General features: G+C 53.7%; 7 protein-coding genes across 7 annotated transcripts; 3 read left to right on the top strand and 4 right to left on the bottom strand.

Annotated features, from left to right (window-relative positions):
- Window positions 1-225: 225 nt before the first annotated feature.
- On the bottom strand, window positions 226-1,659 carry VDAG_02088 (feruloyl esterase B; the record flags this gene model as incomplete). Its single annotated transcript, XM_009658117.1, has 1 exon — window positions 226-1,659. One exon carries the CDS (start codon window positions 1,657-1,659, stop codon window positions 226-228), a length of 1,434 nt encoding a protein of 477 aa, XP_009656412.1.
- A 1,701-nt stretch (window positions 1,660-3,360) lies between these two features.
- VDAG_02087 (glutathione transferase) lies at window positions 3,361-4,588 on the top strand. The gene is made up of 2 exons (XM_009658116.1): window positions 3,361-4,058; window positions 4,108-4,588. The coding sequence occupies exons 1-2, from the start codon at window positions 3,456-3,458 to the stop codon at window positions 4,300-4,302; spliced, it is 798 nt and encodes a 265-aa protein (XP_009656411.1). The 5' UTR covers window positions 3,361-3,455; the 3' UTR covers window positions 4,303-4,588.
- On the bottom strand, window positions 4,571-6,816 carry VDAG_02086 (glycoside hydrolase; the record flags this gene model as incomplete). The annotated part of the gene is made up of 5 exons (XM_009658115.1): window positions 4,571-4,623; window positions 4,741-4,874; window positions 4,975-6,179; window positions 6,230-6,723; window positions 6,798-6,816. The coding sequence occupies 5 exons, from the start codon at window positions 6,814-6,816 to the stop codon at window positions 4,571-4,573; spliced, it is 1,905 nt and encodes a 634-aa protein (XP_009656410.1).
- A 1,139-nt stretch (window positions 6,817-7,955) lies between these two features.
- On the bottom strand, window positions 7,956-9,622 carry VDAG_02085 (mannan endo-1,4-beta-mannosidase; the record flags this gene model as incomplete). The annotated part of the gene is made up of 5 exons (XM_009658114.1): window positions 7,956-8,021; window positions 8,082-8,273; window positions 8,332-8,968; window positions 9,127-9,385; window positions 9,448-9,622. 5 exons carry the CDS (start codon window positions 9,620-9,622, stop codon window positions 7,956-7,958), a joined length of 1,329 nt encoding a protein of 442 aa, XP_009656409.1.
- A 1,850-nt stretch (window positions 9,623-11,472) lies between these two features.
- VDAG_02084 (uncharacterized protein) lies at window positions 11,473-11,922 on the top strand (the record flags this gene model as incomplete). The annotated part of the gene is made up of 1 exon (XM_009658113.1): window positions 11,473-11,922. One exon carries the CDS (start codon window positions 11,473-11,475, stop codon window positions 11,920-11,922), a length of 450 nt encoding a protein of 149 aa, XP_009656408.1.
- A 98-nt stretch (window positions 11,923-12,020) lies between these two features.
- Window positions 12,021-13,197, bottom strand: VDAG_02083 (hydrolase; the record flags this gene model as incomplete). Its single annotated transcript, XM_009658112.1, has 3 exons — window positions 12,021-12,392; window positions 12,451-13,006; window positions 13,067-13,197. 3 exons carry the CDS (start codon window positions 13,195-13,197, stop codon window positions 12,021-12,023), a joined length of 1,059 nt encoding a protein of 352 aa, XP_009656407.1.
- Window positions 13,198-15,393: 2,196 nt separating this feature from the next.
- On the top strand, window positions 15,394-16,322 carry VDAG_02082 (beta-glucanase; the record flags this gene model as incomplete). Its single annotated transcript, XM_009658111.1, has 2 exons — window positions 15,394-16,164; window positions 16,230-16,322. 2 exons carry the CDS (start codon window positions 15,394-15,396, stop codon window positions 16,320-16,322), a joined length of 864 nt encoding a protein of 287 aa, XP_009656406.1.
- Window positions 16,323-16,368: the final 46 nt, after the last annotated feature.

Below are 16,368 nucleotides of genomic sequence, written 5' to 3'. Positions count from 1 at the left end.
CAAGTCAAATATTTACAAATAGGACCAAATAACTAAATCCATCGATTTCGGCGGACCAAACAACTAAATCCGACACCTATATTTAACTTGTTTGGTCGGAGTGCAGCGCTGCATGTTGCGCATAGGCCAGCGGCAGTGTCGCCGTTTGTAATCAACCCCAGCGGTCTGTGTTCCGTTGATAAAGGCGGTTCCGACCACATACTCCGGCGCGATGCCCTTCTCCACCTATTGTACCATGGCCATCAAAACGTTCTCTTCAGGCTTAAGGCTACCTGGCGGGGTGAATCCTCCGTTGCCGATGTTACTGGCACCAGGTCCACCGAAGCAGTGCGCCATGCCCGAGACGCGGAAAAAGCGGTAAAACTTATCCAACTCGGAAGGAGAAAGCCTCATGGTTTGCGAGACATGCTCGTAGTATCGAGGCGAGTTCGCGCTGGTGATAATACCATCTACCAGGCCGTGGTAGTGAAGTAGCTTGCCGCCCTTCCTCTGGAACGCCGAAAGATCGCCCTCCCACGTGTCAATGTTTAACAGGTTGAGCTGCGAAGCGACAGTAAAGTCCTCCTTCTTCAACGTCAGGGGATCCCAGCTGGAGTCGTTGAAGATGGCGTACTGCCACCAGTCTGACGCACCAAAAGGTCTGCCGTTAAACATGGCGAAGACAGCCTCGGTGGACTCGCCGCCGGGTTGCATGCCAGGATAGACAAAGCTCCCTTCCACGTCGCGTAGAGGAGAGTAGATGCTTCGCACCGTATCCGCTTGTGTTTGCGTCAGGCACGTGGAGCTATTTTGACCCTCGGCGCAGAGTAGACCAGATGGATCATAGTTGCAAAAATCTGGCGACTCCAGAATACCATCGACAGCGCCGTCAAGGTGATCGCACTGCTTTAGAATGTCCTTTGCGATCAAAGGCCATACGCTAAATGGCACAAAGGTATCGGCGGTCGGTGGACCGGTCAATGGATAGAAGAATGAGCTCCAGGACGTGAGATTGTTGAACGAAAATGCCGGAGCGCCTGCAACGATGCCGTCAAAATCGTCAGGGAAGCTCTGAGCCTCCTTGAAGCCCCGACGCCCACCCGTAGAGCAGCCTAGGTAATAGCTCTTTGTATGGGGCCTGCCGTAGAAGGTTCTGGAGACCTGCTTGCCGAGGACGACACCAGTATGCAGCGCACGATAGGCATAGTCCTCGACAACTTCAAGCTGAGTAAATGTCGATCCATCTCCGCCGTCGTGTCCGTTGTTTGTCCCGACAGTTGCGAAGCCCAGCGAGGCGGCGTACTGGATGTCTTCGCATTGGATACACCCTCCAAGGCCACCATTGCCGGTACTCAGAAATCTCCCAGACCAGTTCAGCGGCAGCCAAGTCTCCATTTTGATGCCCGATGGAGCAGAGGTTGCCACCTCGGCTGTAACACGGCAGAGATCGATGGTAACATTTTGAGAGGTGCGACCACAGCTCGGCACGGCATTTGGAAAAAGGAGAGTAGTTCCTGCAGGCACAAACTCCGCTGATGTGGCATTGGAGTTCGGAATTCTAAGAAATGCCGGCTGGTTCCTGCATCGTTCCTCAAATGCAGCAGGAGTGTTGATAGAGAGCTTGCATGTGGCTGTCGCCAACCCAAGCAACAGGAAGATTAGGTGACCAGAACGAACCATGCTGCATAAAATGGTTTAAAAGACTGACTTAATGTGCAGGGTTGCTCTTAAGCCTGAGCAGAGAGACGGGCAGAAGATTGTATGCGAAATAACACACCAAGAGCAGTCAGATCACTTAGCATGCGAAAAGAAATTGGCTTTATATCACTGGTCATCCCATGTTGACCCGGAATAGAACTTATCAACCAAGAATGTCAGGTCCTTCATATGGATTGCCTTGCCCCTATGCCGAGATTCAGGAGAAATCGAAAGGGGCGTTTTTGGAAGCGGGGAGTTGGCTGACGACGCCCTGGTTCGGTAGTTGCGATTTGGCGGCAGCACTGCTCGATCAGGCTAGGGTAAGTTTCGTGTATTGCTGGCGGTCAATACCCCACGACGAGCTAAACTCAGTGGAGTTTCGTTGGGGTCCCAAATAATTACTCCGAGAACAAAGGAATGGTCGTGGAGGAGAAACCCCTGCTGGGAGCTTGTGTTCATGTGATGTTCCCGTACAACTTTGGTAGGGTGGTTGGCTAGCCGAGTCTCCGAGCTTCTTCATGGACTGATACGACTTCGTTCAGATGATAGCCAACTTGCGCTTGATTCACAATTCGATGGAACGAACAGCCGGGTAGACAAATCTTTTAGCCATGTTTTTGGTCGAGCGAGAAGAGTAGTATTACCGCAGCTTCGTTCGAGCGTTCTCGCCCAGACACTGACACAAACCGGGGCTTCTGCTATCTCTTGTCATGACATGACAGCGTGCCATGACTCGAGACGTGCGGAGATGAGTTTGCATCTCACAGACCAGGGCACAGTATCACAGACGATAGCATGAGCCGCAGCCGTCACATACCTAGACAATGACATTTGATCTGGCTGCAAGCCACGATACTGCTTTTTAGAGCCAGACTCGGCATGTGCAGTAGCATATAACGTAGAAATCGGTAGTCGTGGTCCAACGCATTCAGCCGAAAGTGAATCCGACTCAACGAGGGGTAGAAAGTCCGAGGAAGCCAAGTCGTTCGATAATTGGGGCAGAATCCGGCCACTATTGGTACGATGTCAACAGGGCTGACGCTGCGCATCCAGATCGACGGGATGCATCCAGGCCTTCGATGAGCAGGGGTTGGTACGACGCGACATTCCCGTGTCGTTGGCCAATCTATCAGGCAAATAGCTGAAATCCCTGGAGATCGCGATCAAACTGCTACACAAACCCATATAATAAGCCGGGTTTTCACAGCAGACACGCCCGATCACGAACGCATGTCGTGCCAATCAAACCTTCAATGTATCATCAGGCATTGCTATCGGCCTACAACAATGACTTCAACTCATTGGAGCAGCTTTACCAGCTCTAGATGCTTCATGTCGCACGCTGTAGTAAAGCTCAATCATTTTCTTTTTTCTTCTTCGTGGATAGATTTAGTGGTAGAGTGAAATCACTGTAGCGGTGCCGGTCGTCTCCAATGAACACACCTCAACCCCGTGCCCTACCCTGCGTGCTACGAACTAAGTTTGGGCTTGCATACCTCTCATCTGGTTCGGAGTAGAGACCTCCCTATCAGGAACAAGGTTACACAATTTTGACGTCAAAATAGTGCAACCTGATGCAGCGACAGTCAATTCCGACACATGACATCACTTCCGGCGGCGCCTTACCCCACTCTCTGATGGGTCGGCACTGCTTCAGCGCTTTCGGCTTTCGACTTGAACTTCACACACGACGTCCTGTTAGCATCGAAATTTCAAGCTCAATATCTCTCTTCATCGATTGATACGATACCGGAAACCACGATCCACGTATTAAAATCATGTCTGTTACATCTCCCTCTGCGAAGCGAACAAAGACGGCCAAGGACGTCTCCTACAACCTCATCTACTGGCCTGGCGTTCCCGGGCGGGGAGAGCATGTTCGCCTCGTCCTTGAAGAAGCTGGAGCCTCATATACAGACACTGCAGCAGCTGAAAATGGAATCGACGAGGTTTTGAAGCATACCGCCGACACCAACACAGGGGACGCCTCGAATCCTCCTCCTTTCGCACCGCCAATCCTGAAACACGGCGACCTTCTCATCTCACAGGTGCCTAACATTCTCCAGTACCTCGGAATCCGTCACGGCCTAGCACCCAAGCCCGGAGATGAGAATGACGGGGTTTATCACGTCAACCAGCTAGCTCTAACGGCGCTAGATGGCCTGAGCAATGAGGTCCACGACACACACCACCCCATCGCCACGGGCCTCACTTATGAGGACCAGAAGGAGGAGTCAAAGAAAAGAGCAAAGGACTACGTTGAGAACCGACTTCCCAAGTTCCTTGGCTACTTTGAGCGCGTCCTCAAGGGTGAGGCCAGCGGAGAGGGACCGTGGCTGTATGGCGGGTCGCTCACGTACGCTGATCTGGTCCTCTTCCAGGTGGGTTGAACTTCTTTTGATAAAAGTCCCGCTGCTGACCATATGCCAGTGCATCGACGGCGTCAAATTCGCCTTCCCCAAGGCATTGGCCAAACTGGAGGACAGTAGCAGATTTAATGGGGTCTTCAAGCTCTACGATGCTGTCAAGGAACGCCCCAAGATTAAGGAATACCTCGCAAGTGAGAGGAGGCAGAAGTACGGAGACGGCATTTACAGGCACTATCCAGAGCTCGACTCAGAGTAGTATGGCCAGGGCTTCTGACCCCAGATCAATCGACTCAAAGTTCGATTGCACGCATAGCCTACCTATTGATGCGCTAGATGATGGGACAACAACTTCCAGGCTCCTCTAGCTACGCTTAGTCAATCATCTTCTGGGATTCGCAATAGACAGGTGCCTTGTTGAACTTTAGCCTGCTCGGTAGCCAACCTAACTGGTGGCAACCCTGTAAAGGGATGGTCAGGGAAGGTGGAATCTCCTTTATGTATAGCCCGATACATTGATGTAATATTCAGGCATCATCGACAAGTATCATCTTCCCGATGGCACCCTCAAAACTTCCACCTCCGATAGTTCTCAAAGGCGCCTCGATGCCGATGTATGTCCACACATTCTTGTCCCCCTCCCAGCCAAGAATTGTCAGAAACTCCATGGGCCCCTCGCTTACATCGAGTTACGTACTTCTGCCTTGCCCTGCGAGACTTGCCTCTGTCCACTCGCCGATTGGGAACGTATAATTCAAGGCATACGCACTCTTTCCCGAGAAAAGCATCACAGCGTTCGAGGTACCATTCCCGAACCATAGTTCGCTATCTCTACCTCAAAATAGGTCCTTTGACGTCACTGGTTGGTTTGATACTGAAGCTCAGAGTATAGTTTCGGCCCTTAGAGTCGAGAGGTGTATTCACTTCGCACCCAGGCTGAAGAATGATTCCTTCGTCTGAATTGGAGCATGTCGAGACCGCATGGTAGTTGTTTCCAGACTCATCTTTGTACTTGCCGTTGCAACGGCGACCTTTGACAAAGTCGTAATCCACAATAGTAGGACTGACTGAGGGAATACGACGATCAAGGTTCTGTCCGGGGGCGTGGGGCTGGAGGACAGCATACAAGTCGGCATAGTCTTCGCGAAAGAGCTTGCTGCCCCACTGCTGATTTGCTACTGCTGCAATGCCGTCTTTCCATTGGTAGTAGGCCTCGAGGACCGTTGTCGCGTTTGGCCAGAAGTCGTTCCATTGAGCAGCAATGTGGCCGAGAATATTCGGATCGTCAAGAGGAGCATTGTTTGTCGCGTTGTTGTTATCGAAGATGTTCGGATAGAACGGGCCGCCCTCGGGATTCCCGCTGAAGATGAAATCGAGGTCGAGCTCTTGAGGGTACGGCTCCGACCACTTGCCCACTGTGTAGGCTCGGTCGCCGGAGTTAAGAACCTTGTAGCCATTCTGGGGGAAATCCCACTGTGGGTTGGCTTCCCAGGGTGCCCAGTGCTGGATCGAGACCCCCTTGTCCGTGTTGCCGCCCTGGCGGGGAGGGAAAGATCCCCAAATCCTGGTTTGCTTGCCAGACTTCGCAACGATGAAGTCGTTGATCCCCTGGACGAAGCGGGTGTATTCGGAGGCCAGAAAATCGTCGGAGAGCGTTGGGTGGCGATACTCATCAGCCCCCATATGGACAACCTTTGTGTGAAACCACGGCAAAAAGACCCCCCAGATCGTCTTGACCGTCGGTATTGTATCCGGATGTGATATGTTGAGCAGACTCATGTCAGTAGGAAGAGCAATTTCAGGCTTCCATTGGGAGATGACCAAAGCATGTCCTGGCGCTTCAATTTCCGGAAGAATCGTCACTCCACGCGAAGAGCAGGTGTACTGCAGGCGATCAAACTCTTCCCGAGTGTAAGATTCTTTTCGACGGGTGTTGAGGCCTTCTACCGTTGGATCATCCGACCAAAGTCGGAAGGCAGCATAGAGCCCCTGCTGGTGTTCGTAGCTATATAATCGGACATTGTTCCAGAGGTTGTCGCTGAGGTGAATATGCCAGGTATTTTGCTTATAAAAGGACATGTACGCGCACATTTCTTCCAAAAACTCAATCGGGTAATAGTGTCGGGCTACGTCAAGCTAGGAATAGGATCAGCAAGGAGATCATCATATTGATCATCAGCACTCACCATCATTCCCCGCGTGGCCCAGCCAGGGTTATCTACAACCCGCCCAAGGGGAGCCGTCCCAGTGCCATTTGCCGCAAGATGTTGAAGGAGCGTACGCATGCCCCACCAAACACCGAGTGGGCTTACACCGGTTATGGTAATGCCAGTAGGAAAGAAGTCCAGGGAATAGCCCTCTGATGTAGGTCGTCCAGCGGCGTCGAGAAAGTCGCCTGGGTCTCCAAGCGTTGAGAAAATAGCTGATGAGTTGGTTGAACCAGCGGTTTCGACTGACAGTCTCCAATCGAGAACCGAAGCTAAATCCTGCGAGAATGTCTTGGCGAACTCCGTGAGGGTTGGAGGGATAAGTGTTACGCCATCCTCATCGCGGGAATTTGCGAACTTGTGATCAACAATGATAGTGGAGAAGCTCGACACATCCAAAGTCCCATCGCCTATCGGGATGAATTCGACACTAGGGATAACGGAGAGCTGGGCACAGGTTGCCTTGATGAAAGCTAAGACCACCAGGCTGATAATGTGAATATTGACATGCAATTTCCTAGAGCTAGTGACCAGGACCTTCACTAACGTCTCGTAGGCTTTAGCATTTTTATTATTATATTGAGAGGGCTTCACTGCTTATATGAACCCTAATCTAGTGCTTCTACTATGCTTGCGAGCTCTAAATTGGTAGGGTATATATTATAAGGCTTACAATAGTTAATAGTTTTTAATTGATTAATTAATGCTATGTCTGAATTACTGCTACCTATATGAGTTAGATATACCTGTCTAATTCACCGATTACGTAAGGCGTGATTCACGTTGCTCCTAAGAGCTATAAATCCTAGATATTACTATCCTAATTATAGCCCTAGGGAATCCCCTAATATTAGTTTAATACTAGCTCTCTTTTCTTTTATAGATAGAATAGCCGTAAGAACTAATATTAGGAGCTATTGCTAGGGTTAATAGCCGCTCTAACGCGCTTAATAATTCTCTAGTCTCTAGCGCGTTAGATTTACTCTTCTAGCCTTAAAGTGAATAACTTAATAATAGGAAATAATAGATAAAATTAAGGAAAACGTAGCTTCTACTGCGGATCCAGCTTGAGATGCGCCGATGGTGTGGCCCTTGACTACTCGATGCTCCTGGGAGGGAAAATTCAATTCCGGGGCCAGTGCTGGGGTCATTCTCGTGATAAGGTTATGTAGGGTGAAGATCATCGCTGGTTAGAGGTGGTGTCGCTGCATGAATCTCCATTACGGTCACTACCCAACAGGGTATAATTCTGGGAAAGGATGGTATGCCCTTGCTGAGCCTTGGCTACCCCTCACGAGCAGGCGGAGGTCAGTAAATGGCGGTTTTAGCATGCCTGAGTCCTGGGGTTATGCAATCACTCGTCGTGATGAAGACCGATCTCAAGGCGCAGCCTTTTACTCCCTTCGAGCTTGAGATGCGTCGTCTACAGGTCATGGAGAACGAAGCAGGCGCCCATACGAGGTAAACAGACGCCCGCACTTTACTTCATCAATCGTGCATAATGCTTTGCCTACATCGCAGTCTGGGGGTGAGCAGCTACAAATCAAATCTGTATCTCATTCGCCGTCTGGATACATTGAAACACGAGTGCTCCTGAGATGTCAAGTCCAACACCCCTTGGCTTGGCCACTATACGAACGGGAAACAGACGCGAACTTGCGATTCAATGAGATGACGGCTCATATTTTTATCCAAGGTGGAGCGTTCAGCTATGTGCTGCCTGCCATCCTTGGATTTCGCTGAGCGTCAGAACATAATCGCTGCCGTAGACCTGCGTATGGCTGTTAGCAAAGTGTTCAGCAATGCTGCACCTCTTTTGGCCAATTCTTACCTCTCGAAGAACATCGAGGCTGTTCCACGCAGGGTCGTTGATGAAGGGCGCGGTCCATACGGCGAACCACAGCCAGTGAGCCTCGTAGAGTTGTAGAAGGTCGGGAAGCGGCGCGGCACCGACTTCCGATGCCGCAATCAACTTCTTGTCGTTGCCGAGCTCGACGAGCTGATTGTACAAGCCGGACATTGGCTGTGACGCTAATTAGCCTTGTTTCTCTGCTGCTTGCGAAGGTAGTCGTTCAACTTACGCCGTTGCCCTGGGAATAGACGTCTGCGCTGAGGATGTCGATCGTCGCGTCACCGGGGTACCAGTCCGCCTCAACAGAGTTCCACACCCAGATCAAATTGTTGATACCGTGGTGGTTAACGAGGCGCTCATACAGAATGTTCCACAGCTTCTTGACGGGCTCGGGGCCCTGGGCACCCCACCAGAACCACTTGCCCTCGGCCTCATGAAGTGGGCGCCAGAGCACGGGAACACCAGCGTCCTCAAGCCTCTTGAGCTGAACAGCTATGGCATCAATATCACGGATCAGAAGCGTGTAGTTGGCGTTGGTCGTGTCGGCCAAAGCAGTAGCGACGTTGAAGTCAGTAGCAGCCGTGTAGAAGCCGCTCCACCAACGTTGCTCTGGGGTGTCGTACAAACCAACGGGTGCGTTCCAGTGCCAAAGCACAGAGACAATACCGCCGCGGTTGTGGAACTCGATGGCGTCCTCGACAGTGGTAGCGACCTGGCCCTGACGCTCGACACGGGAAGGAGAGTAGTCCATCAGGTCAACCGCAAGAAGAGCCGGGGTCTCGCCAGTCTGCTGCTGAAGCCAGTCGGCCCATTCGAGCTCTTGTTGACCCGAGAGGATCTTCTTGCCGTAGATGGAGCGGAGGTAGCTGTAGAGGGCTTTAGAAGGGGCATCGGCATTAGGGTTCACGAGGTTGGCGTTGACATTGTGCGGTCCGCGAGGGGCAGTGGGTGCAATGGTGATCGAGTCAATGAGGTACCTATCTGGTTAGTGCCAGACACCATCAAGAGGTCGGACGGAACTCACCATCCCCAGTGGGTCAGGATGTCAATCGTGTTGTCGCCAGCATTCAGAAGCACCTGTCCGCCAGCGGCATTTTGGAAGTCAGTGGTCTCGGGAAGGTAGACCTGCTCAGTGCCACCGTTGTTGAGGACAATGTTGGTATACTTGTTGCCGTAGATACCGGCGTAGCGGATGGTGAGATCGTAGAGGCCCTGCTTCGCGCTCGTAACAGTGAAGGTGAGCTTGTCGTTGGGTCCCTCGAAGCCGGTTACGTAGCCAGTGCCTGAGGCGTTGTGTCAGCAGAAGAATCTTATCGACCCTATGTTTCGAAAGACATCTGCTCACCAGTGAATCCAGCAAGCTCGGTCGCGACCCTTGTGCTGCCGACCAGTGTAGCATCTTCGGCCTCATACACTGTTGTCGTGTTCCCCGTGCCAGGCTCCTCAGGCTGCTGAGGGCACCTCTTGACGATTGCCGCCGCAGCGAGCGCAAACTGGAGGTAGAAAGCAATTGACCGCATGGCTTAGTGATGAAAATCGACTCGTCAAGTCTGGTTCGGCTTGAAGATCCGTCCCTGCACCCCGGGCTTGGGTGGCAGTAGGCCGCTCGTCTACCAGCCTGTCCTTATATGCCATGGAACGAAATGACGCGATGGGTTGCGTGGTAATTAGCTCAGAGATCATCTGCAATTATTGGAAAACGGGCGGGACGTCGGACCCGGGCGCGGTTTTGGCTGTCGCGGAGGGGGAGGCTCCGGCATACTGGGTAGCGGATGCTGGGGTGATGCGGGGATGCGATGATGAAAACGCACGGAAGTCACCCAAATAAGGTTGATTTCGAGCTAGAAGGAGGGTCTGTCAATTAAAAGAGATCCGCTTTGTGCCTGTCATGGCTACGGAGTCGTCTGCCGTCGGGGTTGTCGGATGCTGAGTCGCGAGGTCTCGGCATTGCGGAACACTGCTCGTGGACGTCGGGTCCCATCATTCGGATCGCCGTTGAAGATCTTCTATAATCCAAACACTGTCACTCCGCCTGTCCAATGCGAGGAACATTTCTCATCATCATACGACGCTCCACTTAGAGCCCAATGTGCCGGACTGCAATGATGGCCCCACTACATTCGATCATGTTGAACTTGGTCAAATGATCGAAATCACATGTTCGTCCTTGCTCAAACTAAGGGAGTCGCCATGGGGCTACTGATGTCTTGATATGTTGGTCTCCATCACTAACCATCCCCGCTTGTTTGCACGTCGAGCGCTTCCATCTGTTTACCTCGTACTCGAACACATACGCGACTAGACGTTGACTTTTCGAACATGTCCCGAAGGAACGCCCGCTTTTCTAGATCACCCAGATCACCGTCATCATCTAACTCTTCACATGCTTCAAGTCGAAGTAAACGACCGAATATGATCCGATCCACTCGTCCGCCAATACTTTCCATGCTGAAGCGTGATCTCGATGACAGTTTACATTGTCGTTACCTGGGTGTCAATCACCATGATTATGAGCCTATGAGAAGACCAAAGACACCTGGCGCTAGTATCAAGAGTTGACGCGGTGGTAGTTTGGCAATACCTTCAATGCAAGGTCAGGCCATTGTTTGAGCCAACAAACGCTTCCGCGACTAGTCCACAAACCTGCGCAGATCGTGAGGCTCTTGTTGCTTGAAGTTCGGGATGCGACATGCATCAGACCCGAAATCAAAGTCTATAGAAGTGGTAGGACCCTACGATCTTTATCCGGTATAGTATATGCAGATCGAGTAGCAACATGGATCGTGCCTCTGCTGTCTGTATCATCGTTATATCGCATTACCGCCCCGAAAGAACATGCCTTCGTCCTGCAGTGAAGGTTGCAGACCGCTCATGCATAAGAGCACCATTCATGATTCAACAGCAAGTCCTCCATCGGCATCAGGGTTTATTGCTAGCAAAATTGATGCACGCCAATCCCACCAACCCATCTCTATGACTCTGAGTGCATTGAAGTTCGCACTCAGACATCAATCGTCGACAAACCAGAGGCCCTGGTTAAATCTTACTTAGACCCTCGTGGGCTATTAGAGGCATATTGTCAGCTTCAACAGGCTCAGCCGTTCATCTTAGTCAGCCCAGGGGAATGAACTTCAGCTCTTGAAGCCACGATAGTGTGTCAAAGAGGGGGCATTGCAAGCCAATCACAGCCAGGCTCGGATTGCATTGCTGCCTCCCTCCCTGTAGACAGAGAGGTATAAAGCCGCAGTTCCCCAGCTCTCGGCGACCGAGCTGAACCCGCGTTGTCAAGCCATCGTCACTAACCAACGCTTGCTCTGCATGTTCGTCCGCTTTCCAGGACCCCTTCTCGCTGAACACTGCAGCGAACGACATGGCTTCCACATCAACCCCCACTCAAGGGTTCCCAGGCGTTCCCTTTGAAAGAGTCGTTGGGGAAACCTGGAAAGTCAATCCGATGTCAAATCCTATCGTTTCAGAGTGGAAGCTAGACCTCTCACAGAGCGACGTCACAAAACTCCTCAAGGGTTTCCAGCCGCTCTCCATGGAAGATCGCTGGATGAGCCGGGCAGAAGGACCAGACGCCGACGGCATCTTCCTGGTGTCACTGTATCGCAGCTGGACCGCGAATCAGCAGTTTCAGATCAAGGGCCGAATCTCGTCTCAGCAGGGCGCAGAGTCAAAGGGCTCCGGCTACCGGGCTCAGATTGAGGAGTTGACTTGGGATAACGGCCAGGCGACCTCGACAGAGGCAGCGGCCAAGGACATGGCGATCTCCGTCATGAGGTGGATTCTCGAGTGTGACCTGGAGCACCTGTCTTAGAACCGCGCTCCGTTGAGGTGTGTGTCTCGTATGGATTCGCACATGCTGGCTTGAATAAGTTGCGGTCTATTTGCAACGTTCCGACGAGCAAATGCATATCATGCCGGCTCTCCGCTGGGAGGCACCTGGACCTCGCCGATGGGGCGCGGCTCCCCAAAGCTTGGCACGTTGTTCTCGTCAAAGGTGACAATGTGAGCCGATGTGAACCTATCCCCTCCACAGGAACCACCAGCCTGCTTTGTGGCATGGAACGCGTTCCAAATCTCTGTGCCATCGGGAGACGTGAAAAACGAGTTGTGCGCCGTGCCGTAGAGACCGTTGGCCTGTGCGAAGATCGGGCCCGTCTTGTCCCAAGACGAGGCCAGCAGAGGGTCACCACCGTTCCAGTGGAGGAGACCTAGGGAGTAATTGGGCGTTCCGCAGTTGGACCCAGAGTAACAAAGCCAGAGATCGTCCCCGTGAACAAGGGGCTGGATAGGGGTCAGCTGTTGGGTCGTGGTGGTATCGGGGTAGGCTGCGAGGACTTACGTGAGGGGCTTCGTTGACACCGACCAAATCGGCCTGAGGAATCGAAGCAGCTCCCGTGACGTTCCGCTCCCACGGCTGATCGGGGATGGAAATGACATGCCACGCGCCGACCGTCCACTCATGCGTGTCGAGCGTCGTGATGGCTAGCGCCTGGTTGAACTCTTTGTCACGGATGCTCAGCACATGGTAGCGCCCGAAACCCGGTACCTCGAGAAAGGTGCCGTCGATGCTGAAGGCAAAGTTATCGTCGCGACCGCCGCGCTGCCCTTCTGGAGGGATCAGATCCGCGAGATGCTCGAACTGGCAGTCGTAGGGCCCGGCACTGTCGCATCCGCGCAGGACCCTGGTGCTGCAGCTGTCACAGCAGGGCTGAGCCGAGTCACAACTCGAGTAGAACATGTACCAGACGTTATCAATCTGGTGAAGCTCTGGGGCCCACATGTTGGCGTTGCGCGTGGTGTTTGCGTCTGTCCATACTGTTCGCTGTTCACCGTCGATCAGACCGTTGAGGGTCTTTGATCGAACAATGGTGATCTTATCGTAGGAGGTGAAAGTTCTGTGATGCGGTCAGCAAGCCTGTTCCTCGAAACCATGGGACGAGTGAGAATCTTCGCACAGGTAGTACACCCCATCTGCCGTCACCAGAGAAGGATCAGGGGCCGGCGCACGGATAGGGTTCTCGAAGGCTAACGAGCTACTCGCAAGGAGAAGGCTCTGCAACAGGGTTAATTTCCAGCTGGCGAACATGGTTGGAGATTGACGATGGGCGCTTCCACGTAGTTGACAACGGTGGCACTGCCAAATGTTTGGCCAACTGCGGACGGAATGAAGACATGGTCGCTTTTAAGCATATGTTCTCGTTTGAGACCATTGCCAAGACCCCGAACTCAGCCAGGTATGCATCTCTCCCGCACCAATCTACGATGAGCGCTACACATGGCCGGATCCTCATGATTCAAACCTATACGAGCCGAGTCGAGCTTCGTGGGGTAAGTGCAGGTCCCTAACGACAAAGCTAATCTCTAGACTCAAAGCAGAAGCTGTATTTCGACATACGACCCAAAATGCGGGGGACAGTCGGAGTATTCTGGGGTAAAGGACGGCATTGATCATCGCGCTGCCTCGTGGGTCTCCATTCAGCTGGATGCGCCCCAATGGTATCAATGGCGATCCCTGCCGCCGTGCTGAATCGGACTTGGCATCGTGCGTGAGTTGTGAGCCTAATAGACACGTCGTCAAGGACGTGACTGGGTGCACGATGCAACCTCTAGCCTTTGGCTGCCCTTATATCGGCTTCATCGAACAAAAGATGTTCATCTGTGCTGGGGCCTGTGTTCTTTCAAGAACATACGCTCACAGACCCCGAAAATAGGGGCAACGTGATTACCTGAGGTATCTTTAGACGACGAGCAAAGCAACGCCCAATAACAGGCTCGAAACAGGGATTCAAAGCCGGAGTCTGAAACGAGGCATCGCCCAAGCTCCTTTTCCAAGGCCTCCGCATTGTCGCGCCTCAAGGCCACCAACTGGAAAAAAGCGCACAATGGGAAAGGAAGCGCCGCCCGGTCCAGTTGGGGTGTCGAGCTCTCAGATGCCAGTGCGCTACCCCTTTTATCTCTTGTGTGTCCGCGTGAAAGGATAGTTAGTGTTTGGCCCTGGTTTGGCCTTGTCCGTCCTCGATCCACGTGCCCGGGAAACGCATGCCAAGTTAGCACTCGGTTCCTTCGACTGTGGGAAACGGGAGAGTCTGCCATGCAACTTTGAGTCCACAATGCTAGCTCTACTAGGGCTGATATAGCCACAACCCCTTGGGTTCATCCGACTGACCCATCCCCATGCAAATCGAAGAGCACTGCAATTTTCTGGCCTGTCATCCTGTGTCCATCCAACAAGGGAATGCATGCGCTGGCCAGATTGGCATTGCTACCGAATCCACCTAAGCAATGCGACGCAAGGGAGCAATCTAGCTGACAGAAGTCCCGGCCTGGGCCTACGTTGGCTGTTTATCGTTGATGAAACCACTGTCGCTACCTTGGCATCTGCTGGCTTACATTATTGGGCAACACCATCCAAGGGCCAAGATAGCCTCATGAAAGGTCCTATCCAATCACCAGACGAACCTGTGTGCCCAGCGATGTGACTGACGGCTTCGAGACAGAAAATCCAAAGCGACGGCTCGCCACGTCGCACGCGCGCCGCCCAACACAGCAAAACTCCCGCAAGCCATGGCACGTATCGCCATCGCAATTGGCCACCCCCTGACGTTTCAACCACCTTGCTCATCACCCCACCACGACCAAAAGCCCACCTCCCCTGCCCTGCCGCGTGCTTTCTCTTCGTCTTGCCCCGATCAGGCCCAGATCCGCTGGCGCTCTCCCGCTGTCCCTTGGCTCAGCACCTCCGAAGCCTGCCATTCGTCGATCCCCGTTTCACGCTCACCTCCCCGAGGGGCGTGTCTGCCGCCCCGCGGGGGTCCTCCGATATGACTTTGCAATGCATCGGCCTGGGCTGGACTTGTTGGGCCAGAAAGGAATGGGAAGGTGGTTGAGGATGCGACCTTGGGCGTTCCCGTCCGGGAGAGTGAAGCGTTTCCGCTCGCTTGGCCTGGTCTGGCGTATAGAGGGCATGTCGTCGGTTGACTTTCTTATACATATATATCGTGACCTCCATGTTGAAGTCGGGACGAACCCCCTCCTTCGACCCTCGGATCTTTCATCCCATCCTCGTGTTCCGCTGGGCATCCTCACCATTTCAAGCTCGCTGGACGTGCCATTCCTTTCACGCCGCGCCTGACATTCTTTTAAGAGCACCAAGTTGTGTATCCCTTCATTTTTCTGTTCCCTCACTCATTACATTTTGCCAGCCCAAACGCCCTCTTGCGGCACCTGACCGTTCACCAAACCAACGTCCCTCACTTACAGCCTTCGACGAGCATCCGCCACAATGCGCTTCGCCCTCCTGCCAACGGTCCTGGCGGTCCTGCCCCTGGCGGCAGCCTGGACGGCGCCGACGTACGGCGGCTTCGAGCAGCTCTGGTCGGAAGAATTCACAGGCTCAGCCGGCGACCGCGTCGACAGCAAGACGTGGAACTACATGACAGACATCCACGTCAACAACGAGCTGCAAAAGTACACCGAGGACACGCGCAACGTGCAAATCTCCGGCGGCGGGACCGTGCAGCTGGTGCCGTGGCGCGACGCGCGCGGGCAGTGGACGAGCGGGCGGATCGAGAGCAAGTACGTCTTCACGCCGCGGGCGGGCCGCGTAACGTTGGCCGAGGCGACGCTGCGGTTCGGGGCCAACGGCGCGGCGACGCGGCAGGGGCTGTGGCCGGCGTTCTGGATGCTGGGCGACGCCATGCGCCACGGCGTCGACTGGCCGGCGTGCGGCGAGATTGACATTCTCGAGCGCGTCAACGGCGCGGCCGAGGTGACGGGGACGGTGCACTGCGACCGCGAGGGCGGCGGCGGCGCGTGCAATACGCCCACGGGCATCGGGGCGCCGACGGCGCTGCCGGACGGGGACTGGCATGCGTGGCGGCTCGAGTTTGACCGCACGGCGCCGGACTGGCGTGTCCAGACCATCACCTGGTTCCGTGACGGCCAGCAGTTTCACCAGGTTAGCGGCCAGAGGATCGGCAGCGAGGGCATCTGGAAGGCCCTGTGCCAGTCGCCCGTCTACTTCATCTTGAACGTCGCCGTCGGCGGGACCCTGGTAAGTCCCATGTTACGACGACCTTGCGCAGTGCACGAAACAAACCTGTGACTAACACGGGATAGCCCGGAAATCCCAACGACCAGACGCTTGGTGGCTACGGCGCCATGATGGAGGTGGCCTACGTCGCCGTCTACCGCTCGCAGGACCTAGGTTAGACGCCTGCTCTTGCGTTGGAGGTTGCGCAGGATGGCGGACGCTGGC

Source organism: Verticillium dahliae, genomic scaffold, assembly GCF_000150675.1.
Source record: "Verticillium dahliae VdLs.17 supercont1.3 genomic scaffold, whole genome shotgun sequence".
Lineage (NCBI taxonomy): Eukaryota > Fungi > Ascomycota > Sordariomycetes > Glomerellales > Plectosphaerellaceae > Verticillium > Verticillium dahliae.
Note: the sequence above shows the minus strand (reverse complement) of the source record. Positions and strands in the feature narration are given on the sequence as shown.